The sequence below is a fragment of the Canis lupus genome, chromosome 15, assembly GCF_048164855.1.
Source record: "Canis lupus baileyi chromosome 15, mCanLup2.hap1, whole genome shotgun sequence".
NCBI classification, from domain to species: Eukaryota; Metazoa; Chordata; class Mammalia; order Carnivora; family Canidae; genus Canis; species Canis lupus.
The window spans coordinates 54,432,842-54,460,666 of NC_132852.1; the positions used below are offsets into that span (position 1 = coordinate 54,432,842).

The 27,825-nt window shown below is 39.5% G+C and overlaps 2 protein-coding genes and 1 long non-coding RNA gene across 7 annotated transcripts; 2 read left to right on the plus strand and 1 right to left on the minus strand.

Annotated features, from left to right (window-relative positions):
• Positions 1-562: 562 nt before the first annotated feature.
• Positions 563-27,825, minus strand: CLEC5A (C-type lectin domain containing 5A). Of its 5 annotated transcripts, none has more exons than XM_072777497.1 (8): positions 27,605-27,823; positions 27,015-27,113; positions 26,145-26,204; positions 24,613-24,672; positions 24,162-24,298; positions 20,786-20,889; positions 13,516-13,551; positions 567-1,302 (listed from the first exon to the last, which is right to left on the minus strand). In XM_072777497.1, exons 2-8 carry the CDS (start codon positions 27,091-27,093, stop codon positions 1,056-1,058), a joined length of 723 nt encoding a protein of 240 aa, XP_072633598.1. In that variant the 5' UTR covers positions 27,094-27,113; positions 27,605-27,823; the 3' UTR covers positions 567-1,055. The 5 variants fall into 5 exon arrangements, with proteins under 5 accessions (XP_072633599.1, XP_072633598.1, XP_072633602.1 ...); XM_072777501.1 differs by lacking the exon at positions 567-1,302 and adding an exon at positions 9,023-9,257 and having other exon boundaries at positions 27,605-27,820; XM_072777498.1 differs by lacking the exon at positions 24,613-24,672 and having other exon boundaries at positions 563-1,302; positions 27,605-27,825.
• LOC140605256 (olfactory receptor 9A4) lies at positions 3,602-4,937 on the plus strand. The gene has a single exon (XM_072777496.1). It carries the CDS (start codon positions 3,828-3,830, stop codon positions 4,770-4,772), a length of 945 nt encoding a protein of 314 aa, XP_072633597.1. The 5' UTR covers positions 3,602-3,827; the 3' UTR covers positions 4,773-4,937.
• LOC140605258 (uncharacterized) lies at positions 6,901-11,087 on the plus strand. The gene is made up of 3 exons (XR_012007963.1): positions 6,901-7,050; positions 10,161-10,323; positions 10,481-11,087. It is a non-coding gene; the product is annotated as an uncharacterized lncRNA (long non-coding RNA).

Consider the following 27,825-nt stretch of genomic DNA (forward strand, 5'->3'; position numbering starts at 1 on the left):
GGTCACCAGAAGGGAGATGGGTGAAATAGGTGATGGGGATTAAGGAGCACCCTTGTGATGAGCACTGAGTGATGTCTGGAAGTGTGGAGTCACTATACTGTATACCTGAAACTAATACTACACTGTACGTTAACTAACTGGAATTACGCGTAAAAACTTTACATAGAGATTATAAATTAATGCAACTTTTTTTAAATTAATGCAACTTTTTGAGAGTGATTTGATATCCGCTAAACGTTATATAATTGAAAAGTTATGGGGGCCCCTGAGTGGTACAGTTGGTTCAGCAACGACTCTTGGTTTCAGCTCAGGTCATGATGTCCTGGTCTAGAGATTGAGCCCCAAGTCTGGCTCTGTTCTCAGTGTAGAGTCGGCTTGAGATCCTCTCTCCCTTTGCCCCTCCCTCTCATGCTCTCTTTTTCTCTCTCAAATAAATAAATGTAACTTAAAAAAAAAAAGTTGTATAACTTTTCAGACATGAGAATATTTATTGCAGCAGCAATATAGATAGAAGAATTGGAAAACATTTATCAGCATGTTTATTAGAAAATAATTAGTGATTTCATAATTGAATATTAAGCAATCATGTAAAATGTGATTCACATATCATTGTTAATATAGAAAGTTTAATACACATACAAGCATAAATACACACACATAGATGTATATCAGAAGAAGGTAGCTGGATAATATATTTACTAAAATATTATTTACTTAAAAATCGTACATATGGATATTCTTAAAAACACACAGAATATGTCTGTATGAATACACTAGAAAACTCTAATAATAACTTATAGTAATATTTATCTCTAGCAGATGGATCAGGAAAATCAAACAGCTGGGGAGAGGGAAATTTACACTTTACCTTATATCCCTCCATGTGTTTTGAAATTGTGATCTGATTATTTTACGAAAAATGATGGTTGGTTCTCAAGTTGTAAGAGTCAATATTTTAAAAGTGATTTTGCTGTGTTGCCCAGTAGCTCAGCTGTGCTTACTTTCACGTAGTATTTTGTTGTTGCTTCTGAATTTTGTTTCTTCACTTTCACCCCTCAATTTAGTGGCACAGGGAGGTGAGCTGAGAGCATTTGAAGATCTAGAAGAGAAATATATGGCTGAACAGCCACAACTGGATGCATGTTGGAGGGCCTGGTATGGGCTGTGGCATTAGCGGGATGTGAATTTGGAGTAGGGGATAGGTCTTGTCTCTCCCTCTCAACAGGCCCCCAGCACTGTGGACAGAGGATATGTGGTGGAGACTGTGCAGAGATCCTCTGGGAAGAACGTGCTTCGTGAAACCTTGGGAAGATGAAGAAGTAGATGTAATGAGCTCTAGGCTTTTGAGGTATGTCTTGGAGCCATGAGTGGAGTCATCATCCTGGGGGTAGCTTAGGCTCTGTAGGGCTACATGGAGTCAGGGCAAAGCACAGAGCAGATCAGGGGGCTGACTGTTCACAGCTTGGTGGTTGTGCTGAGAAGAAGGCAGTCTGGACTCTGAGAAATTCCTGACTAGGAGTTTTTAAGTTTGCTCAACACACAGAACTTTTCCAGGATCTAAAATGTGATTATCCTCAAGAGAGAAGAGTAAAAGGTTCTCCAGCTTTTCCTTAAGTGTATCCCTAGTGTGTCTCTGAAAGTGTGCAAATTATTCCTCAGTGTATAACTGTCCTTGGAGACAGGTCAGGTAGAGAAAGAAGGAGGCAGAGCGAACGAAGGAGGGGGAGATAGGCAGATTCCTCTCAGCAATACTTGTGGACTATTTCTAAGCTCCAGTGTGTGCATGGTGTCTTTGCCATGAGTGGAGACAGCAGGAGCTGCCCCTGCCTCCCTAGCATGTCTCTTTACTAGCCAAGGGTAGCCTGGGTTGATACCTGAAGAACAATAGACCTTTCCAGTCCAATCCTCTTCTCTGGAGGTGGGTGTCTGCCAGGTATCCCATTCAGTGAAGGAGAGAGTAGAAGGGCATCATCATGGGAGGGGTGGGGCTTGGCTGCATTATAGAACAAGAGTCCTAGAGCTTGAAGAGTGGATTAAGGGAGCTGCAGAGTACATGGCTCTCCCTCAGAGCTTCCTCCATAGCAAAAGGCAGGTTGATGGGGTCCAGTGCTGGTGATGCGTACACTCTCTGCTATCACCTAAGTCCCTGCTCTATCGTCTGTCTTCATGTCTTCCTGGTATCTGCTTGCCATCATGTCAGGGATCTCCGGGAAGTGAGACTGCAGGCTGAGTGGGCAGTGCTTAGGAGGAGAGTGAATGGAGGGATACATATCCAAGTTGGAAACTCCTTGTTTCTTCATTGATTTCTTCCTTGATCTATTAATTGATATATTCATTTAAAAATATCTCTAGAGTATACACACTTTGTCTGACTCTGTTCTTGTCACAAGTGGCAATATAAGTAATATAAACAACTTGCTTCAAGGTACTTCATTGTGATGTGGGATTTTGGGGATAAATTAAGAAACAAATAAACATAGCATATGATTTGAGCTATTGATGAGAGCCAATAAAAAGAAAAAATATGTCTTAAAGAGGTTAGAGAGTGAAATTGTGCATGTACTTTTTGGAGGGGATGAGCCAAAAGGGCCTGTGGAATGGACATCTTTGGGCAAAGACTGGATGTGGTGAATGAGGGATTCCAGACTGCCTGAGGAATTCACCATGATGTCTATGAGTGTATTCTAACTTTTTCATTACCCTTTGGCCCTGGAGAAAAGAGAGAGTCATAGATAAGCAGACGTGCTCTTTTGAATTTTCGAAGATGCTCTATGGGACTGACCCCATGGCAGTTTGGTTGGAGAGATAAGCTGCCCGTTTGGAGGTCTTGTCTCCCTTTTGGAACCAGAGATTTGAGACCTAGGGGCTATGGAGGATTTTGCTTCTCTATCACAGGTGTTTTCTTGTCTTCTGATCCAGGTTGGAAACTGTATGACAGGTAGGAATTTATTCTGGTACCCCCCCCTCCGTGTTGTCAATTACTGTCCAGAGGAATCAAATTTTTTATTTATAGGTTACTAATGGGGAGCTGTAGAGGGTCTTTCTGCTTGGAGAGACATATTTCTGCTTGGAGAAATGAGTAATATAGGATGGCTTTCACCATGAGGATAAGGAGGAAGTAGTGGATAATCACCTTCAGGGATCCAGCTCTCCAGGAGTCAGGGAAAGACTCAGTGTTTTGTCTTAAAATACTCTTAGCTTATGACAATATCCTAGATAGGTCCAACTTGCTAACAACAAGAACAACAATATAATTGAGGCAGAACTTAACATGAATATAATGCAAATAAAGGCTATGTTTAGAGGTTACAAAGAAGTCATCATGTCTGGCTGTCATTGGCTAAGATTTGTATTAGCTATGCTTATATCTCTTGAAATGTAGCAGGATTTTGCAGCACATACCAAATATAAGAGGCAGAGAAGACACTTTAGGGCATTTGAGATGGCAGGGTTAATGGTATAAACAAGCACACTGAGGTCAGGAAAGAGGACGAGGTGGCAGGTCAGAGTAAATTTGGAGGGAGGATGGCCGGTGAGTTGAGAGAAAAGGGTAGAGACAGGGGTGGGTGGGTTTTCATGCCCTGAGTGTGGTATTGGTGGCTATTGCTCATGTTCTTGGGCATTTACATTTACCTTCATATATGATACATGTTCTTCATAAAACATTTAATACCAATCTTGTATTGATAATAGGAGCATTATGTTGTGGATTCTAGCAGTAGGATATTTTTCTCAAATTGGAAATGTCTTTAATCTTTTTGAGATCAGAAGCCTGTTTTCTCTCCTTTGCTCTTTAGATTTCCCACGGAACAAGAGCTCAGAACTAAATGTTGGGGAATCAGTCTAGTGCCACTGAATTTTATCTCCTTGGCTTCCCTGGCTCCAAGGAACTACACCATCTTCTCTTTGCTACCTTCTTCTTCTTCTACTCAGTGACATTAATGGGAAACATGGTCATCATCTTGATTGTGTGTGCTGATAAACGTCTGCAGTCCCCCATGTATTTCTTCCTTGGTCACCTCTCTGCCTTGGAGATCTTGGTTACATCTGTTATTGTGCCTGTGATGCTTTGGGGGTTGCTGCTCCCTGGGATGCAGACGATATCTTTGGCTGCATGTGTCACCCAGCTCTTCCTGTACCTTTCTCTGGGGACCACCGAGTTTGCATTACTGGGAGCAATGGCTGTGGACCGTTATGTGGCTGTCTGTAACCCTTTGAGGTACAATGTCATTATGAACAGCCGCACCTGTATCTGGGTGGTCATTGTGTCATGGGTGTTTGGTTTCCTATTTCAAATCTGGCCAGTGTATGCCACATTTCAGCTTACGTTCTGCAAATCCAATGTGGTGAACAATTTCTTCTGTGACCGAGGGCAATTGCTCAAACTATCCTGCAACAATACTCTTTTCATAGAGTTTATTCTATTCCTAATGGCTGTCTTTGTTCTTTTTGGTTCTCTGATCCCTACAATCATCTCCTACACCTACATCATCTCCACCATCCTCAAGATTCCCTCAGCCTCTGGGCGAAGGAAAGCCTTTTCTACGTGTGCGTCCCACTTCACTTGTGTTGTGATCGGCTATGGCAGTTGCTTGTTCCTCTATGTGAAACCCAAGCAAACACAGGCGGCAGATTACAATAGAGTGGTTTCCTTGATGGTTTCAGTGGTTACTCCTTTCCTCAACCCTTTCATCTTCACCCTTCGAAATGACAAAGTCATAGAAGCCCTATGGGATGGAATGAAAAGATGCTGTCAACTATTCAATAACTAATCTTTTTTCTTAATTATTATGGATTTCAGGATACTCTGGAAAGTACTTACTCATCTTTGAGCTGCATCACAATCATCATCTAGTAATATGGGTGCAACAAATGCCTTTTAAGTTATGGCCATGGTTTTTAATATTGTTTCTTGTTACCCAAAAATTCACTTTATTTTAAAGATCTCTCTCTCTCTCTCTTTCTCTCTCTCTCTATATTCATATATATATCTCATATATATATATTTACAGATGCAGATCTACATACTGTTTCCTAGTTATGATCATTTCATAATAAAACTTTTAAAAATTAAATGTAAAATTATATGTGTACTATTTAAGTCTCTGAACAGGAAAGGCTAAGAAAAATATTCTCCAACTGCAGAATGGGATGACTACTGGATTCTAGGTCACTGAATCGTCTTCCCATTCTTCCCATCTAAATTGTTCTGTGCTTTAGGTCCTCTGACTGGGCAAGCTCCATGTTTCTTCCCTGGATCAAACATATTCTCTCTCTCCGTCTTTTACCAAGACAAGGAGACTTTATTCTTTCAATTTGATAAATATGAGATTTCCTATATCAATGACAGAAATGCAGACCTAAGGTAGTGCCTCTCAAACTTTACTGTGTATTTCAATCAACTGGTGGTCTTTGTTGGAACATACATTCTAATTCAGTTGTGTGAACTAAGTCTTGATAGTCTACATTTCCAACCAGCTTCAGCTTATGTTGATGCTATTGTGGGAGAAGGACTTCCTCTGCCCTTGGTTTTCTGTCCCAAGGTTCTATTGCCTTAGTACTTATCAGCATATTTTCTTGGCTGTCAGAATTTAGAAAATGAACTCATTCCACAATTAAGGACACCTTTACCCTCCCAGGAGTGGTTGTTTTTAAATACAGACACATCTCTAATTGGTGGACTTCCTCAGCGTGTGGGAGGGAGAGCTAGGTAAGGTGGCATCGTCTCACCTGACAGGACCCAGATCATGGTGCATGCTGCCACAAAGGACATGGGACAATGGAACTGACCTGACAAGGGAGGGCCAGCCCTGCTGGGTCTCTGGGAGCAGGGGCAGTGAAATGAGGGCAGAAGAAGAGACAGCATCTTATCACATTCTCCACTCCTTTCAGATCCATGTTACCTGGCCCCTGCTTCCTGCCCCCTTTAGTTCTTGATCCTCTCCTGCTCACTTTCCTTCCTGATTCCTCTTTGTAGCTCTCTTCCTGTGGCTCAATCCCACATTTCTGGGTTCCCATTGCCTTTCCCCCTCCTATACCCCCCCACAGACCCAAGCTTACTGTTCTGTCATCCAGTTTCCCACCAGGCAGCCCTTGTGCCTCTTTCCCAGCACTGTCAACTTCTCTCACTCTTCCCCTAGTCAGCCTGACTTTGGTCCTAATCGGTGAATCCATTTCCTATGTTATAAGCACAGTTTTATCCACTAGCATTTTTGCAATAATCAAATACTGATGACCAAATGGGCTATCACTGGTGACTGATTAAATAGATTGTTTCATTCATACAATGAAATAATAAGCAGCTATAAAAAGAATAAAAAAGCCCTTTCTGTAATGATCAGGAATGATCCCCAAGCTGTGTTGTTAAGTGAGAAAAGCAGAGCGCATTGAACTTAGAATTTAGTTTTGCGTAAAAAAGGGGTAAAAATAACACCCAGTGCTCATCCCATCTATGTTGGCAAATTGAACACCAATAAAAAGTAAATTTATAAAAAAAAATAAAACACAAATGGAATGAGACAATAAAAAAAAGAGGGTAGGGATGCCTGGGTGGCTCAGCGGTTAAGCGCCTGCCTTCAGCCCAGGGCGTGATCCTGGAGTCCCGGGATCGAGTCCCACATCGGGCTCCCTGCATGGAGCCTGCTTCTCCCTCTGCCTATGTCTCTGCCTCTCTCTGTGTGTGTCTCTCATGAATAAATAAAATCTTTAAAAAAAAAAAAAGGGTAAAATAGTGTATATTTATATTCGGTTGTGGACAATATTGTAAGAAATTAAGAGGTGGTTACCGGTGGGATTGTGGTGGTGGGAATGAGCAGATAAAATGGAGAAAGAACAAGATTTTTCACCCTTTGCCTTTTAATATTCTCTTTATTATTTTTGTAGCCATGTATAGGTATTGGCTATAAAAATAATTGCATTTCATTTATCTGTTTTAAGGGATGTAGTAATTTAACCTCTCACCTTTTTATTTGTTTATGCATTTATTTTTTCTCTTATTCAGAGATACCTGCTTATTTATATGAATACCTTTCTCTAACTGGAAGGCATTTGGTAAGTGGAGCCTTCTGTTAAATTTAAATATTTTGGGAAATATTTCTGGAGCATTATATAGAAGCTATGAATGCAAGAAAATATCAGGTGATGGAGACCTGTATAGAAGTGACTATACACTTTCTTGAACTTAGGGCCTCGATTAGTATGTCTGATAGGGAAGAAATATCATCTCAGCAAAGAGGAGAGGCTGTTTCATTCTAAAAAATCTTGCTCTGGCACACAATACTTACTTACCTGTGTACTAGGTACTAAGAGTTAGAGAGACCTATCCATCTAGGGCTCCATACTCGAAAGCAGTATAGCACTGGGGATAAACACTGGTGAGGCCCAGTGCCTAAATTCCCTTATCCCTAACTTTCCAAGCAAAAGCTTCTTCCTATGCTAGATGCTTCTCTCTACTTCCCAAAATCAATTATAGAAATCCCTGGTTTAGGGATTCCTGAGTGGCTCAGTTGGTTAAGCATCTGCTTTCATCTCAGTGAGAGAGCCTGCTTCTCCCTTTCCTCCCCACTCTTACTCTCTCTTGCTATCTCTCTCTCTCTCAAATAAATAAATAAAATCTTCTTTTAAAAAAGAAATCCTTGGTTTATATGTGTAATGCAAACAATAATAATAATATTAACAACCAATATTTCATATTCTGCATGTCAAGAGCACCTTTCACATCTAGCCCTAGGGATTTCCTGTTGATTTAGCTAAAGTGGGACCTACTTGCATCCAAGTCTGTACATGGAAAACCCAGAGGTTCTGGGGAGTTACTCCCAATTGGATGTAATTTGATCAATGAAAGTAGAAACCAGTAGATAATTTTTCTCCTTTTCCCCTCTGAGCGACATGAAACACAGTTTATATATCTTCTAAGGTAAGTAGTTCTAAAGATCAAGCAATTTACTATTATTACCCAGGCAACTCTGGCACAGAGACAGTAAGTGACTCATCCAGGGTCACATTGTTTATATGCAAAGGTCCAGGATCCACCTGAGTACACAGGTGGTCTGGCTCCAGTTTATTCTCTTAACCACTATGCTAGATAGTCTACATTGCTAAATCATGAAGTGCTAATTGTATATCTTTATCTGAACTACTTGTTATTTGTTCTTGTGTCATTCAGGATAGTCTAGGTTATGTTATAGTAACATATAATTTCAAAATCCTTGTATCCCACAACAACAAAGTTTGTTTTTGTTCTCATTATTTGTCTACTATGGGTCAGTTTCTCCTCTGCTCCTTTATTACAGTTTAGGTAAATGGGGCAGTCTCTAATTGGGACTTGGCTGGTCTTGAGATAGTGGGGAAGAGTATGGTAAATCATGGCCAGATTTCATTCACCTAACTCAGTAAAAAGGCCAAACCTGCTGTCAGTAGGAATGCCTAATTTCAATCCAGAACTATAAAATTGTATATATCTGAAAAAAGGTAACATTATATGTTGCAATTTTCTTTGATTGTTATAGTCTGTTTCTTCTATAACCTAGATACATACTTGTAAGTGGTTTAAAGATGGGAAAAAATCTCACAGAACATTGTTTTCAATCCTAAGTGCTTAAAAACCCATCACCTTGGGAAACTGGATATCTACATGCAAAAGAATGAATTTGAACATTTACCTCACACCATATATAAAAAATTAACTCAAAATAGATCAAAGATGTAAGAGCTAAAATTATAAAACTCTTAGAAGAAAACATGGGAAAAATTTTCCTGACATTGAATTTGGCACTGACTTAATGTATATGATACCAAAAGCACAGGCAACATAGTAAAATTAGAGAAATTAGACCTCATACAAATTAAAATCTTTTGTGCATCAAAGGACACTATCAGCAGACTGAAAAGGCAACCTAGAGAATGGGAGAAAATGTTTGCAAATCATTTATCTGATAGTGGACTTGAATCCAGAATATATAAAGAACACTTATAACTCAATAATAAAAAACAAGCAACCCGATTTGAAAGTAGGTAAATAATATGAATAGATATTTCTCTAGGGAAGATATACAAATGATGAATAAGCACATGAAAGGATGTTTCACATCATTAATGATCAGAGAAATATAAATTAGTACCACCCTGAGATAACACTTCACACACGGTGGGATAGCTAGCATCAAAAGGTTGGAAAATAACCAGTGTTAGTTGGATCCCAGATAAACCAACGGTGGGAAGGTGTCATGGTATGGCCACTTTGGAAAAACTTTCAGTTCCTGAAACAATTAAACAGAGTTATCTTATGATCCAACAACTTTACTCCTAGGTCTATACCCAAGAGAAATAAAAACATTCATCCACACAAAAAACTTGTTCATGAGTGTTTATAGTAGCATAAAAGCCAAAAGATAGTGACAACCTACATGCCCATTAGCTAATGAATGAATAAACAAACAGTGGAACATTATTCAGTCATACTAAGGAATTGTGATATGTACTACTGCAGGGATGAACCTTGCAAACATTATGCTAAGTGAAAGAAGCCAGTGACAAAAGGTTACATATTATATGATTCTATTCATATGAAAGTCTAGAATAGGGAAATATATAGAGACAGACAATAGACTAGTGGTTGCTTAGGGCTGGGGTGGGGGATGCAGGGATAGGTTGGGAATAGCTAAAGGGTGCAGGCTTTCTTTTTGAGGTTATGGTTGCAGATACCTGTGAATATACCAAAAACCACTGACTTGTGCACTTTAAATGGGTGAATTTTGTGGTATGCAAATTATGTCTCAATAAAGTTGTTAAAAATAGTATGTTAGATGATGAAAAAAGTTCTGTGAAGAAAAGTGAGCTATGAGCATATAGGACCATCTGTTGAGGGAGTCCTGAAATTTTAAGTAGGATTGTCAGGGAAAGCTTGAGAGTCTGAAGTAGTGAGCCATGTTACTGCAGCAGCAAACAACAATCAACTTTTATTTTTATGCATTAGGGTCTCAGCTTCTCCAGGCTAGGCTCAATGGAAGCTCTGTTAATCACAGATGGGCTTATGTATGAGCCCAAGGATTGGAAGGCAGTCGGCTGACCTGGGCTGGGGCGATACTGATGTCTCAATTAGGGCATCTCTCCCCTTCTTCCTGGCATGAGCTGACTTACCTGAGCCCTTCTTGCTATGACAGTGGCAGAACACAAGAAGACACAGATGGGAACACCAAGCCCTCCTAAAGCCTGGGTACAGAACTAGCACACTGAAGGTTCATTCTCATTCTGTTGGTCAAAGCCAGTTATGTGGAAGAATCCAGAATCAGCGCGTGGAGAAGTACGCCACTTGTGGAAATGGAGGTAGGAAAGTGTTGACCAAGACAGCCTTAATGTTTCTCTTTCCTGTCTGAACTTTAGGCAGGCTTCTTCCTGACTCCAGACCCTTGACCTCCCTTTTCTTAGATGATTTACTTTAGAACACTTATCATTGCAAATTCTTTTTCTGGACCTTTTTCAGACTCAGGAGCAGCGCAGTGTGCTCACCCTGTGGATCAGCATCTCCCCACTAAGGTACTTCAGTGATTTTTCTAATAGCTCATCTCAGCACTTAAAAACTCTCCCATTCGGGATCCCTGGGTGGCGCAGCGGTTTAGCGCCTGCCTTTGGCCCAGGGCGCGATCCTGGAGACCCGGGATCGAATCCCACGTCGGGCTCCCGGTGCATGGAGCCTGCTTCTCCCTCTGCCTATGTCTCTGCCTCTCTCTCTCTCTCTCTCTCTCTCTCTCTCTGTGTGTGTGACTATCATAAATAAATAAATTAAAAAAAAAAACTCTCCCATTCTTTGTTTCAGTGGAGTTGGGTTCAGGCTGTGTTCTGACCCCTACCCACCCACTACAATAACCTCAAATAAAGTCTCTTGCCTGTTTAACTTTGTCTGGGGAAACTTTTGCTTTGATAGGTGAAGAGTGAATATTTTGAATAGTCTAATTTACCACAAAAACCACTACAATAATGTAGTCTAGAGATGGTCATCACTTGAATCAAAATGATAGCAGTGAAGGAGTGCAGTGGTCTATTTGTTGACCCTTGAACAACATGTGTTTGAACTACATGGGTCCACTTATACAAGGATTTTTTTCAATAAATATACATATAGTACTGTAAAAGTATTCTTTCTTCCTTATGATTTTTTTCTGTTTTACCTAATTTTAATGTAAATTATGATTTCCTTAAAAACATTTTCTTCTCTCTACTGTACTTTATTGTGAGAGTACAGTATATAATACACATAACTTACAAAATATGTCTTAATCAATTATTCATGTTATTGGTAAGGCTTCTGGTCAATAACTGGCTATTAGTAGTTAAGTCTTGGGGGAGTCCAAAGTTATATGTGGATTTTTGACTATGTTAGAGGTCAGTAGCCCAACTCCCGAATTGCTCAACTGTACATTTTTTTCTCCCTTTCTACCTATCATCTATCTATTTAATCCATGTCTATCTAGAGACAGTAGGATTTGTTTGGATGTGATATGGAAAAAAAGGATGGATTAATGATTATATATTTTTTGGAAATAGTTAACTGGAAGGATAAAATTCTGTTAACTTAAGTAGCACTATGGAATCATCCTGTTTGGGGAGAATATCAGGAGCCCATTTATGAACAAACTGAGTTTAAGATGTCTACTATTAAATATCTAAGAGAATATGTTGAGGAAGCAGTTAAATCTAAAGCCCTGGAGTTCAGGGCAGTTTAAGCTGCATATAGAAATGTGAGTCAAGTGAGTGTAAGTGGTATTTAAGTCTATGAGAATAGTTGAGTGACCAAGGGAGGAATATAGATAAAAAGAAAAAAAATAATGTAAATGACTAAGCCCTGGGTTTTCATGATTAGAGACAGTGAATAGATAGGAATCAGCAAAGGAGACTAGGAAGTAGTGGCCACTTGACTAGAGGCAAACCAGGAGAGGGTATCTTGAAAGCCCATTGGATGATGTTTTTTAAGGGGTTGATAAAGTATGTCACAGGGCCCTGAGATGTTAAGTAAGGTGACACCTAAGATTTGACCATGGGATTAGCTATTTGGAGGTTATTTGATGACTTTGATTGACATTGTGATGACCTCAGAAGAGAAGTTCTTATGAAACACTTTCTCTAGCACTCTTGAACTCAGGGAACATAGTCCAAGTCTTTTATACCCCTAACTTCTGAGTGTTTTACTGATCGTCATGCTTTATTTGAAATATACATCCCCTAAGGACGCCCATGGCTCCTCTGATGTCATGACTTTTTTTCATTCCTCTGAGCCTGGATGTGGTCGAGGTGTCCTTTTGCTTGTTATTATCTGCTCATAACCATTATGCATTCCCCCCCACTCCTTGCTTTAGGTATTATTTAAGTTTGAAGCTGTTGCTCTACCAGCCACTTTTTTTCCTGCTAGTTGCAGTTATCTGCAAACTGCCATTTAAACTAAATTTTTGGAGATTTTAATATCTAAATCACCATCATCTTCTATACTTCTACTGTTAGCTAATTCTGGTTCCCATCACCTACAGCTCTCTTTCTCATTCATTCTGTTACAAACATACTAACCTTCTTGGTATTTCTTAAACACACTAAATACAGTTTTGTTCCAGGACCTTGTATGCTCTTTCCACCAGTTGGAATTACCCAAGTTATTTTCAGGAAGCAGTGTCTCACTTCCCAGAAATTACTTCTTCGAAGTCACCTCAAGGAAGCTTCCTCTAAACACTAACTGAAAAATAACAAACTTCCACCTTCACTCTGAGAGTCCTTGTCCACCTATCATTCTTCATTTTTCTTTTTTTCAAAGATTTTATTTTTTTATTCATGAAAGAACACACACACAGAGAGAGAGAGAGAGAGAGAGAGAGAGAAAGAGAGAGAAAGAGGCAGAGACATAGGCAGAGGGAGAAGCAGGCTCCATGCAAGGAGCCTGATGCGAAACTCAATCCCGGGACTCCAGGATTCGACCACGGGCCGAAGGCAGACGCCAAACCACTGAGCCACCCAGGGATTCCCATTCTTCATTTTTCTTAATAGTATTTATTACCATCTATATATATATATATATATATATATATATACTAATTAACTTATTTATTGTTGGCATCATCCCACTAGAATGTATGTTTCTTGAGGGTAGGTACTTTGTTTTATATTCTCCTGTATCTTCAGCACCTAAAAATAGTGCTTGGCACTAAGTTTTTGAGAGATTAAGTAGCTTCTCCAAGGCTTCTCAAATAGTAAATTAATAGAACAAAGATTCTACCAAAGGTGTCTAAATAAAAATGTATGTTTTTAACTAGTACACTCGACATCCTTTTGGCGGTATCATGGTAATGCAAGACTAGTTTAGTAGGTAAATGATGCAGTATTAATCAGAAACCAACATACAAGAGTAAGAAGAGGGATATTGAACATCATCTGTCTCTAGCTTCAGGGCTTTGGAACAGAGAAGCAAAGCTCCAGGCAAGATGGTAGCTAAAAGGGTAAGGGTCAGAGTGAATTATCCTACAGTAAGTGACTTACATATTCGGAGAAGCAACTGGTGGCAGGCTTGGTTTACTGAAAATCATAAGATAAATCATGTTACATTATCCTGAAGTATTGATTTCGTTGATTATAAGTAGTTAAACATTGTGCATATGAAAGCAAATATATATATGTATATATGTATAAAGCATATACATATATATATATCTACTAAATTTTGTAATAGACATTAAAGAAGACCTAAGTAAATTAAAATATATGTCAAGTTCAAGGACGGAAAGATTCAACATCATAAGCATGTAAATTATCCCCAAATTTATCTATACATTCAATACTATAAAAATCAAGATTCCAACACGATTTTCATGGGAATTGGTAAACTGATTCTGAATATTATTGGGAAGTGTAAGTGGCTAAGAATATTCGGAATTTTTAATATTTTATAAAAATGAAGAAGCAGAGAGTGGAATTTACCCTACCAGATATCAAGGTTTATTTTGAAGCTGTAGTAGTTAAGACAGTATGAATCTAAAGAATAGATGAATTAATGAACAGAATGAAATAGTGTCCCAAGATAGACCCACATAATATAGATCATTGGTATGATAAAAACGAGGAAAGGAAGAACAATACATGGAGCTGGAAAAAAGTTATTCATATGGCAAAAAGTAAATTGAAACTATATCATATCATATACTAAAATCAATTCAGGATGGATCAAACTCAAATATCAACACTTAAACTGTAAACCTTTTTGAAGAAAATTTTGGTGAATATCTTTAAGGTTTTGGCATAGAAAAAGGGCTTTTAAACATTATACAAAAAGAGTTAGTAAATTGAACACCAATAAAAAATAAATTAAAAAAAAGAGTTAATATAAACGAAAATATAGATACACTTAACTTTATTAAAACTAGGAACTTGTATTAATTAAAAGACGTCTTAGAGGTGGCAAAATGGCAAATTACAAACTGGGAGAAGAAATTTTCAATTAACATAACAAACAAAGTATAGTATAAAGAACTTCTAAAAATCCTTTTAAAAGTACCAACAAGTCAGTAGAAAAAATAGGCACATATTACAAATGCACATTTTATAGAAGAGCCAATATATACAGTCAATAAACCTATAAAGAAATATTCAGCTACATTAGTTGGGATAGAGACTGCTAGGTTATCACCAAACATTTCCTTTTCTTTTTGTACACGTAGGTAAAATAAAATTTCTACTCTTTCCTGCAGCTAGGAGTGGCCATGTGAGCGAGTTCTAGTCAATGGTATGTCAGTAAAAGTGATGAACACAACTTCCACATCTAGTCCCAAAGACTTCATGCATAATCCTCTCTCTCTTTCATTTACATCCTTGAGGCTATATGTTGAAGGAATAAAACATTCCGTCAACATAGGGCCCCAAATGAACCTGTGGAGCAGAGCCTGCACCACCAGTAGGCATAATACATGACTGTACATTAATAAAAAATAAAACTTTATTTTGATTAGCCACTGAAAATTTGTAGTTTTCTAGAACATCTAGCACTACTCTAATTAATACATTAATAATTAGGGGAAAAATTAAGGCCATATGTCAATAAATATCAACCTCATATATTTCTATTATATATTTGTGATAGGACTGAAAATTGATGTAATTTCTTTGGAAACTATTCTGCATTACCTAAAAAAAGTCAAAACTTATATACCCTATACCTCAACATTTTTCTTTTCAGGATAAACTCAAGAGAAACTCTTGTGTATGAACACCAAAAGAATGTTCATTGTAGCACGGTTTACATTTGCAAAAACCTGTCAGAAATCTGATTGCACACCAACTAGAACAGTCATGGTTTTTATAGTCACACAATTGAATATTATATAGTAGTCAAGATTAATGACTCAACAATATGAATGAATCATTTAACATTAAATGAAAAAAAAAAAAAGAAAGAAAACAAGTTCTTGGAGCACCTGGATAGCTCAGTTGTTTAAGCATCTGACTCTTGATTTTGGTGGTTCAGGTCATGAGATGAGCCCAACTCAGGCTCTGCACTCAGTGAGGAGTCTGCTTGTCCCTCTCCCTCTCCTCCTGCCCCCACCCCTGCCTATCCCCAACTCATGTGCTTCCTCTCTCTTTCTGAAATAAATAAATAGAAAAATATCTTTAAAAAAACAAGCTCTAAATGATTACTTACATCACAATGCCTTTTTATAAAGCCAGAAAGAATACATAAAATGAGATGAAAATGACTTTTTAAAAAACTGAATGATGAACACAGGAATCGTAATGGTCGTTGCCTATGTTGTGGAGAGATAGAAGGGTGGAATCAGAGAAGACCACAGAAGTAAATATAAGCTGTTGTAAAGATTCTAGTTTTCAGAGATACCTGGGTGTCTCAGTCAGCTAAGTGTCTGATTCTTAGTTTTGATTCAGGTTTTGATTCTTAGTTTTGATCTCAGGGTTGTGGTCTCAGGGCTGTGAGATTGAGCCCTGCATTGGGATACCCCTGAGTATGGAGCCTGCTTAAGATTCTCGCCCTCTCCCTCTCCCTCAGTCCTTCCCCCCACCCCCGACTCGCCTGCTTTCCCTCTCTCTCAATGAAAAAGATTCTAGTTTTCATGTTCAGTAGTTTCATGAGTGTTATTACATATGTATTATATATAGTTATATATGGGTATCTATATATGTATACACACACAGACATGTACAACTATAACAAAACAAATACACAAAAGAATACCATGCATGTGCCAATCATGGGAAGGTCTTATGAAGGATTTTGATTTCAATCTTTGTACCTGAAAGTTGAGCAAGATGATAGCTTGAGAGATACTCAAATACCTCTGCTACTGCAGACTCACTGGCCAGTAGTAAAGATACCTGAGGGAATCATGGGTGCCCCCTGCCGGAGTCATAGTCTTTATGAGAGGCTATGGTAAAAGTGGAGGGTCAGACATTTAGTGCATTATTACTGAGCCCCTGCTAAGGGAGACTCAGGAAGTGAAGCAGGACTATTCAGAATGCAAATGTCACCAGAGGATATGGCTTTTGAGGGTGGGGATTGGCAACAGGAGGGCAAATAGGCAAAGGTTACCTCTACCTGATGTTTTTAGTTGTGAATCAGTACTGGTGTGTCAACATCTGTGGACAGGGGTTAATGACTTTGGTCATGGGCCCAACAGCTCACAGACAAGATGGGTAATGTAAGCCAGAGCCATGGGAGGTATGGTTTTGACAGTCACAGAATTTTTGAAGCACCTTTTCCTGACTTGGGCATATTTTTATTCCTATATTGTAAATGAGTAAACAGAAATTCTGAGAAATTAAGTGGCTTTCCTACATTCAGCTTTTAGCTATTGAAGAGCTCCTTCTTGGATAAAGATCTCAACTTCAAATCTTCCACAAAGTGCTTCCCCTATTGTTCATGGCTACTGAGGGACATAGTGGGAATTTTACTTAATATACACAAGAATTTTGTGAGGAGGGGTTACTGCCTCATTTTATAAGTAATGAAATTAAGGAACAGAAAGAGTAAGAAATCTGTACAGATTTATATCACATATTGGAAGCAAAGCCGAACATTCTAATCCATGGTTTACTAAATTTCCATTGCACTAAAAAAAAAAATACCACTGCTGCCCAATAAGGTCACATTTATCTATGCTCTTCAGGATCCAACAACACCTGTACTCCCCAGTAATGAATTTAAAACCGAAGGGTCCATATTCCCTATATGCTACTTACCCCCACCTCAGCCCACTGGGCCTCTTTTAGAACTTTCATAGAAGTATGTCCTCATCTTGGGGAAAATTTGGGCTGTCTACTAGGGAAATTACTACATGTCTACATTTCCTGACTTTGGAAGTCTGAAATTTATTCTGTCACAAAACAAGAAGTATGGCAACCACAATTCTCCCTTCTCAAAATAGAACAGTTGGGGTTTTCTTTCTGTTGTCTGGATTCTGGGGCTTACACTTGGTGTATAATTCTGTTTATTTTTTTATCAACCATAGTCTCAGCCTCTCGCCACTCCTCAACTGCAGCATTTATTCTTTGCTAACACCACATCTGCTCCACCCCAAACAAATTATTTCTGGTAACTTCCTTCAAACAACTTCTAACACTTAATATATTACCTCATTAGCCACGCCAATTGGACAAAAATTATGAGACCTAGGAATATAGAAACAGAACCTAGTATTGTAACTAAAAATTAAACATTAATTTTCTTTGACACACATCTGATGATATACACAGTCATTGTGGTATGTTGTCATTAGACACAAATGGTGAACAGTTTACTTAGGTGACTATAATTTCTATTAGTTTTACTACAGTCTTCTCTTATGGTTTAATTCTTGTTACTCCAAACACAGAGGCATGTCACTTTTACTTTCCATTTACTGAAGAGAGTATGAAGTTGATGTTTTGTTGCAAGTACAGAGAATTGCCAGGATGCCCCCAAGACTTTTTTGCTTTTTTCTTGCCTTTCTTCCAGTATGGCCAAATGAACTCTGCTTCCTCTTGCATATGATTGCCACTTGTCCCTGGTGTTCCCTCTCTACTCTCGCTACTGTATGTCTACTTCTTGCCTACACCCTATGTTTCCTTGAGCAGTCCTCTTCTGTTTTACTCCTTGGTCAACTGGACCAGTTCTGGGTTGGTGTGATGCCAATCAGTACAAGGCTATAACATCTTTGGGTCATGAGGCTATACCTGGTAGCAGGGTCTCTCTAAACTGCAGGTAGGAGTATCTTGTGATCACTGGGGGACAGGAGACTCCTATAAATTCTTAAAATACGCTTAAAAAAGCATGGTCAGGTAATAAAAACCTACTAAAATGGAGATTCAGGTCAAGACCAGGAATGTTTAAGCTTGAGTGTCAATTCAGGGCTTTGTAGAAAAATATTGATAAAAAAAAAAGAAAAATATTGATCAATTTGCTTGGTCATCTTGGCTGTCTGCTTGCTTTCTTTCTTTCTTTCTTTCTTTCTTTCTTTCTTTCTTTCTTTCTTTCTTTCTTTCTTTCTTTCTTTCTTTCTTTCTTCTTTCTTTCTTTTTCTTAAGGATTTTATTTATTCATGAGAGACACACACAGAGAGAGGCAGAGACATAGGCAGAGGGAGAAGCAGGTTCCCTGTGGGGAGCCTGATGTGGGACTCGATCCCAGGACCCTGGAATCATGCCCTGAGCCAAAGGCAGACGCCCAGCCACTGAGCAACCCAGGCTTCCCTGTCTGGTTATTTTCAAAGGGATTTCCTGGAAGATTCCTGTCCTGGCTGGACCCCTCTCCATTCCTGTGAACAATGCTATCTCTGCTCTAAGCTTGGCTCCAGGCCTGGCCTCAATTCAGCCTGAGGAGGACTCTGCTATCCCACTTGGAGTGTAGGTCGGGAGCATGTGAACAAGGATCTCTTAGGAACAGAGATGAGGTCAGGGAGCTGAGTTTATCTCTCTTCTATCCCTGCTATTCTAAATAATGTTTTCACCTATTGAGTCTGCAGTTTCTCCCCAGTAGTAGAGGCATATGTTCTGAGGATAAAACGAACCCTGGCAACAGCCTAAACCCTGTTGATCAGTCAGAAATACTCAGTTCTGTGGAAACAGACCTTGCCATTGTATTAACTGAGTTGTCTCCATAAAATGACCCTGTCTCCTGAGCTAGCACCTAATCCCCCAGAGCAGAAGATCATTTCCCTACATGGGCAAGGACCTCTCCTAGTAGATAGATGGAGAAAGGAGTCATTGACAGATGCCTGGTACATATCTAAAAAAAGTCACAGGTGTGACGCTCACAGGAAGTGGAGTCTCAGGGGATTTGCTGGCCTAGAATGGGGAGTTTGCCTCTATTGTGTGTATGTGAGTCTATTTGTGGAGGGGCTGGAGCACTAGCCCCAAGGATGAGTTAGGGAGCTCTGTTAGTGACCTGTGGAGACTGACACACTAATTTGATGCTCTGTGTGTCCTGGACCAATCCTAATTATATTCTTTTGCTTTCTCCATAAGTGTATTTGTCGTTCTTGTCAGAGGCCACAGAGAACTGCAATCATTTGGCCTCCTTCTCACAGATCCAGCGGAAGTTGACATCACAAGGTGCAGCATCATATGTATTTGTTAGGCCAATGGTCACACAGTTGAAGTTCTGATGCTGATTGGTAATGCTAAATGGGAGAGAAAGTGTGGTGAAGGCCCATCATTTCAGTCCTGCTTTTTACTGATCCTCGTCCCCAAATCCAGCTCCACACTCGCCCTTTCCTGTGAGCTCTCCTGTGAGTGTTTGTGGACTCACAGTCTTGGACTAACTCACTCTTGTACTTGGTTAGAAATACCACATCTGTCTTTTGCTCTCAGAAATAATGTTTTAATACTGTATGCACTACATTCACAGCAGGAGGGCCAGGAGGAGGAGGAAAGAGGAACCAGCTGGCTTTAGAAGAAAGTGTACTGACTTTCTACCTCTTTTTCTGTCATTCAATCTGACTGGAAAGAGTCGGGTTTCATGGAAAGATCATTACTTTTGTAGTCGAGTGCATGTGGAATTAAAATGTGGCTCTTCCATTTCCCAGCTTGGTGATAATCAGTACATTTTTAAGCCTCTCATCCTCAATTCAACTGTTAAATGGAGATTAATAAAAGCATTTTCTACAGCTTCTTTGTGAATACTTTAGGAAATGACATGAGTAAGTGCTTAGCAAGTGACTAGCATTTAGTAGACATTGAATGAATCTTAATTTCCTCTTTCTGTGAGAAGCCCCAGTTATAGATTGGGGAACTGACTTACATTCTGTCTGACAACATCTTGATACATACACCAGGAATGTCATGTTCTCCACCAATGCTCATGTCCATGGAATGACACATAGAAGATATCTCTTGGGAGTTAAAGCTCATAGTTTTATGGCACAGACGTTTGCTAATAAGAACTTTAAAAAATAACCTTTATTTATATAAAGAAGACCCATCTGGGGAATTTATAAGAACTTAGTAATAAAGTATGGTCTGTGGGTTAAATGAGACTTATGAGATACATCAAACAAATGGAATGTAGATGGATTTGTTTGGATTTTGATTTAAACAAAATAACTCATTGTATGAATAAATACCCTTCTACTTACAAATGTTTGATATTTTTCTTTATAAAAGTTTACAAAAAAATGTGTCTCTCGAAATAGATGGGTGGAAGTAAGGAGAGGAATAAAACAAAAAACTAAGTCTCAGCCTTTGTGTTATTCCAGGACAAACCCACTGAATCTCAGGTCAGGTTTCTTTAGGCGACTAAGATTCTCAGAAAAAATGTGAGATATTCACATACTTGCCATTGAACACGGAGTTGTCTATCCAATGCCATCTGTTCTTTTCTTGCTGGTATAAGCCAATAAAATACTTCTCAGCACCAGTTTTGTCCTGGAGAAATTTCTAGAAGTTAACCAAAAATAAACAGTTCAACAAAAAAGGTGTTTTTTTTTTTTTTCTTTTTTTTTTTTTTTTTTCTGCAGTCTCCCTTTGCCAACAGGCCCTAATTATATCTGATTCTGGGAACAAGAAAGTCTGGTAAGAGACTCTGGATCTGGCTATAGCTGCCACTCACATAACCCCTAGAGTTGTTTTCAGTAGATACGGAGCGCCAGGATCACCTGGAGGTCTTGTTAAAACACTGCTTGCTGGGCTTCTGGTTCAGTAGGTCGGGTGTAGGGGACCAAGAGTTTACATTCCCAACAAATTCTCAGGGATCACACTTGAAAAATGAAGAGGAAGGATACTGTATGATCTAAAAGAGGGCAATTTGAAATACTTCTTTTTTTATTTGGAATGCCTCTCTGCATAGAAGTATTTCATTGCCAGAAATTTTACATTCCAAATGAGGTTGGATCAAGTGAACTTCTTCAATAGTTAGCAAGGGAATACAGTTAGGGAGTTTTAAAAGTGTGTTGAGAAATAATCAGTGTTTTTTGAGTATTTGCTAAATTGACACAAATCCATGTTATCATAGTTTCTTTATTAAACTCATGAATCACAAATCATTCCAACTAGAAGTCTGGGAGTCCTTGGGCTCTTCCCTGTACTTTTCACATACCTCCTATAATCAATAGGTATCCAAATTCACTTGGATATTCCCTCCATACCCAGAGTTGTTGCCTTTATTCCTCCTTTTCCAATATTCTCCTTCCCCCAAATACCTCATTTCATTATTCTTTAAAATTATTGTCTCGTTTAACAAAGATTTCTTGAATGTCTGGTGAGCTGTGGTCCAAGGCAGGGGATATGAAAGCAAATTAGTGTCTCCTTAAAGAAATTATGATCTAAAACAAGGGTTGGCAAACTATAGCCAGTGGACAAAATCCAGACTTTAGCCTGTTTTTGTAAATAAGGTTTTAAGGAAACACATGCAGGCCCATTTTTACATGTCATCTATGGCTAATTTTGAGCCACAAGGGCAGCATTAAGTGGTTGTGATAGAGACCTTATGACCCAACATACATAAAACATATACTATATGACCATTTAAGAAAAATTTGCTGACCCATGGTTTAAAGTACAGGTTCTTAACCCTTAACTCTTGCACAAAGTCATGTATGATTACCAAGGGGATCCCTGAGGCTGTTGGAAATTTATTCAAACTATCATGCCAATATGTTGTTTCTGGGATTCTATAGATTTCTGGAGATTTCTATAGATTTTATCACCATTTTAAAATGTCAGTGATTCCAACATGGTGAAAATCCGCAAGTCTAATAAGAGAAGATAGAGGAGTTAACCAGCATGGCAACGAGGTGTCCCAGGTGGAATGCTAGGGAATATGTACTAGATAGAGCATAGGCAGAAAGGAAGAAGTGATCAATTCTACATGGATTTGGGGTTTTTCTAGAAAGACTGTAGATGAAGTGATCCTGGAGATGGACTCTGAGAGATAGCTGTTTGTCAGGAAAACACAAGGGGACGGCATGGGTCAGGACTGGACTTTCTGGAGTGGAGAGATTTGGATCACAGGTAGTTTGCTGAGCAGTCTGGGGCATTTTGAGGGACTGCAAGCTGCTTAATGTGGTTGTGCAGAGGTAGAAGGGAGGTGAGTGGAGAGATAAGACTGGCAAGAAGGCGGATGCTAGACTGTATAATGCTGGAGAAACCAGACTTTAACCCACTTTAATTTGGAAAATGGCACAGACAGTTTAGAGTTTTAGAGATGTTATTGTGTGGATTCTATGGAGGATAGGTAAGAAGGGGCAAAATCAGGGGCAAAGAGATGAGTTAGAAGAATTTGGAAGAAATCCAGGTGAGATATGAAAAATTTGCTGTGGGGAGAGAGGAAAAGACTTGGTTAGCAGCTAATTTAGGGGAGAAGAGAAGAGGTAAAGTCTCAGAAAACCATCGCATTCAATCTTGGGGGGAATGACTGCTCACCAATACTTGGAATATAAAAGGAGAAACCAGTTGAGGCAAATATAATTTGGCTCAATTTTGAACATGGTGAATTTTTGGTGCTTTTGAAACATCAAAGTAGATTTTGATATTCTGTTTGGTCCAGAGAAGACTCACTGGGGATACCGACTTGAGATCACTAGCAAACCATTGGTGTGATGAGCTTTTAATGGAGAATGCCAACAAAGACACTTGAGATGCACCAGAACTTGAGGGTTGAGTAGAGGAAGAGGCTGTAAACTTCCTCTCTCAAACCTCTTATTCCTCTCTTCTTTTCTCCATCCCAACCCTCCTGCCATTTTACTCCTGGCTTTCTACTGTAAGGCATTTCCCCTTTCCATCTGTGTACTCAGCCTCAGAGGATCTGTAGCATCCTGACCCTTGCTCTTTGTTGGACACCTGTTACCAAAATTCAGAAAGGGCCCTTTTATGAATTCTCCTCAACCACAGGAGGACTTTATAGAGTAGGAGTGAAAGATGGAGGGCAGAGAAGCTGGCGTACAGTATCTCCCACATGCCTAGCACTCAGCATATGCTTAGGATTTGAAGGAGAGGCAACTATAAACTTAAATAACTTATGATCTAAAATTGATTAGAGTGTGGGTTTTAGAGCTAGTAAGATCTCAATTCAATTCCGCCCTGTCACTTAAAAGGTATATGACCTTCTAAGGTCAAATTATTATTTTGTGCCCTAGCTTCCTCATATATAAGATATGGATAATAAAACCTCCTCAGAATCGTTAGGAGGATAAAAAGAAATAGTAAAATAAAGGATTTTGCATTGTGTTAACCATCTTTATTATCATAATTATACACTGCAATCCCAATTCTATGACCTGATTCTTTGGTGTTCATATGGCTAATTTTGTTAATTTGCATCTTCCTTATTTATGAGGCTTACTTGCATGATACATTAAGAGCTCATGTATATGAAGTATTCTATAAGTTTTAAGCAACTCTTAAACACATTTGGGGTTATTCCCTGCACTTTAAATATCCTGGCCCATCCTCAGGATACCAGTGCACCACTAAGCCTCATGGGAGACACCAAAAGTGTGGATTTCCCTCACTCAGGATGATCTGAGGAATATACCCCACTGCTACTGAGAAGAGTCTCTCACCTTCAGATTCAGAGCAAGGAGCTGGGACTCTCAGCCAGCCACCTCCCCATTCTTCACCTCCACCCTGCCCCTGTCCACTAATCAAGTTGCCCCACCATCTACACCTGCTGTAGGGTGGGCTGCTTTACTGCATCATCCCAGTGCTCTCACCAGTTTTTCTGGTGTGTCGACAATGGCCAAAGTGGATGCTTCTCTTTTGCAAAAGTCCCTGCTTTTGTTCCAAGACAGTTCAAAAGGGGACAACCAAAAGCATCTTCTTTGAAGAAAATACCACGTCCTGGAGCAAGCTAAATAAATCCAAGAGAAGAGAGTATAGGATTAGTAGTTTGAAGTGTGAACCGTGGAACTGAGTCAAACCATAGTGAGGCTTGAGTTTCTTTATAGCAGTCATATCAATGTAAATCATTTTTAATCCCGAAAGAAATCCCGTGCAGTCTAGTCTGAGTTTTCCTGTGGACAGAGTGAAGGGGATGAATTAGAAGGTCTTTATGGCCCCTTTGGGCAAGAAAGTTCCATGAGAAAGGAGGCAATGGGTAAAGTGCCTAAGAATTCAGCACATAAAGACCTGGGATGGAGAGGAGAGTATGATCATGCAATTTACCTGTTCTAGAACTCTCTGTGGGAACTGAACTGACATCACTGCTCCCAAAAGTCGGTGACACTGAAACAGAAGCAAAGGACCTGGGATATTGGCAGACACAGAGGGAGGTGAACATCTAGAAATTTCCTATGGACAGAGAAGAGTCCATTTGTTTCTTTAAATATAAATAAAGGAGTTGATAGGCCTCTAAGAAGCCTCATTTTTCCTAGGAGCACTGTCTGGCCAAGTGGACCCTGCAGTGGCTTTGGAAGCTAGTGAAACCCCTTCTTTGGTGCCCAGTTATTTGTCCTGTGTGGCTGAAGACCACTTTAGTTTACCCAGACACCACATCAGCTACTTCCAATGACAGGAATGAAACATACCAGTTAGTATTCACTCTTTATTTCAGTTCCCAGTTCAAAGGTTCTTTTTTTTTTTTTTTTTTTTTTCAAAGGTTCTTTGTAATATAAAATAACCTGGTTTTTAGGAGAAGCCATGTGGGGATTATAACTAAACAGAACTCCATAAATAAATATTTCATGAATTGCTTCCATATAGCTCACTGTACTGGGAGCCTCAGTTGATAACAAAGTTGAACAAGAAATTATCTCTCTCTTCAAGATGTATGTAGCAATAAATGTTTTAAGATGAAGTGAGAGGGAGGTCCTTGGATAAGCTTTAAGAGGAGGAAGGTTTAATCAGGAGAGCCACGTCTCAATCATCACTTTATGCCCCTTGACTTCTGGCATGGGGCCTTGTGCTTCATAGGAGATGGCTGACTGATAGCTCCTGTTCTTATTCTTCTATTGTTGGTCAGCAGAGCGCTTGGAACACAAAAAAGTGCTGAATACAATCTTTGAGTTTTACTGTGGGACACAGGTTGGGGTTTTTTGTTTTGTTCTGGTTTGGTTTTGGGGATTTTTTTTCTTGTATAACAATTCCTTTAGATGTACAACATGTCAGAGTTTATAAAGTCCTTTCCTATGACATTACAGTGATTATATACCAATCATCCTCATACCCAGAAGAAAAATCAAGGATCAAAAATTTTGATCAGCTTAGTCAGGGTTTCCTATCTATAAAAACAAGGGAATTAATTAGAAGATCTTTTTTCTTTTTTTAAATCTCTGAGTGTACTGCATTTATTTTTCCCACTTTATTGAGATATAATTGGCTTAAAACATTGTGTAAGTTTCAGGCATACAAGGTGATGATTTGATTCATGTATATGTTGCAAAATTATTAACCACAGTAAGGTTAGTTCTAATCTCCATCACCTCACATAATTACCTCTTTTTTTTTTTTTTTTTTTTTTTGGAGTGAGAACATTTAAGATCTACTCTCTTAGCATCTTTCAAGTAGTGTATAATAGAGTATTAACTATAGTCACCATGCGGTACGTCAGGTCCCAGAACTTATTCCTCTTATAGCATATCTTTATGGACCCTCCCTGCAAATGAATTTCTTGAGAAAGGAAGCCTTGAGAAAGGTCTGTAAGAAGTCTGCACACATGAACTGAGAGGGTCAGAGGAGATCATTATCATGTACATTACCTCTTCCATAGATCTCAGTGGGAAGGAGGCTGTCTTCACTTCCGCCAAAAATCTGTGGGACTACAAAGAGAATCAACTGTTGGCTCAGCCCCAAAGGTGGCGGTAGGATGAATATAACAAACTACCTCCCCCTCCCCCCCGCCCCCGCCGGTGCTGCTGGGGCACCATGACTCTTGCTGTGAGATCTGGAGCTCTCTGACTCAGGTCACCAAAGTATGCATAGATGGGATTTTTTTGCAAATGTGTTTACTTATATTCATATTCATATTTCGTTCCTGCTCTTTTATATGGCACTCATTGTGTCTTCAGTTTGGGTCAAAGGGAAGATGCCTCTTACCTAACTGCTGTCTTTTACTCACATTTCCTTCCTCATTTATGTTCCCCACTGGTTCCTGGGGCTGGAAAAGATTCTTGCAGCTATGGAAAAACCCTTTCCTATGAGGCCTCTTCTAAGCATCTGGATGAAAGTTTCTGTGGACATAGAGGGAAATTTCTCTCCCAGTAAAATCCCATTACCTCATCATGCTGCTCTTCAGCCTTATCATTGGGTTGAACTGGCACTGATTTTCAAGTTTGAGGAACAGTAACAAGCTGATGAGTATTTCACCTCAGATTGCCCAGCTAACACTGCAGTGGCAAAACCTTCGTGTGGTGTTCTAACCATCAGATGCTGGCCAGTTCTGTATCTCCAAGGAAGACCGAGGAACCTGGCCCATGGTGTGTATCGGGGAGTGAGAAGAGTATCGTCAGTTGCCCCTACACTGGGTTGTTGCCCTAAGGTGGAAAGACTTAAGCAACTTTGCATTCTGAGAGGAAAGTCAAAGAATAAGAGAGAATGTGGTTGGGATAAGAGGTTGCTCAAATACTCACAATAAAGCAGAAATAAGGTCATCCCAACAATTTTAAGCACCACTATGGTAAGTACAGAGATGATCATGTGCCAGTTCATGATGGAGGAGCTGAGGAGACCTGTGGGGATTAGAGCACAGTCCACTTTTAGGATCTGGGAGGAAAGAAAGGCTTCTTTCAGCAGGACACATGCCTTTCTCAGAGCACCCCTGGAGGGCTTGGAAGGCAGGTGTGCCATTGACAGCTAGCTTTAAGAATGAGATCCAACCCATGCCTAGAAGACACAAAGGATCTTGTACTGATTGGGAGCCTTTGAACTTGGCATGGTACCTCTCCTTCACCCATATCTTAGCTCTAGATTTTAGCCCTCTCTAACTATGGCCTCCTAAACTCTGTCTAATGGAGTAAATCCTCTCCTGGACTTTGAGAACACTTAGCTTTGAAATGACCTTGTTCTCTAGGAACTTCTCTGTGGTATTGGCCATACTGACTTCAATTGTCAGAAGTCTCAGTCTCCAAAAGACTATGCCAGGACTCTGACAGACAAGACAGGTGTCTTTTGGCATTGGAAAATCTGTCAACAATTGTACAGTGAAGACAAACAGACTCACCTGCTCTCTCTTGGGAAGGCTGGCCTAGTTTTCAGGTGAGGGTCTTCTCGGTGGCCTTATGTTTGGTGTGGGGGGCAGAGGCACCTTCAGAGAATATGGTCTTCTGTTCAAGCACTGCCCTTCTTTCTTTACACAGTCTCTCTATCTTGGCAGCATCCCTGAGTAAAGGCCTCTTCCTGTTCAGTGTTCTTGGCAATGGGAGTGGGTGGCGCAAGGAGGGG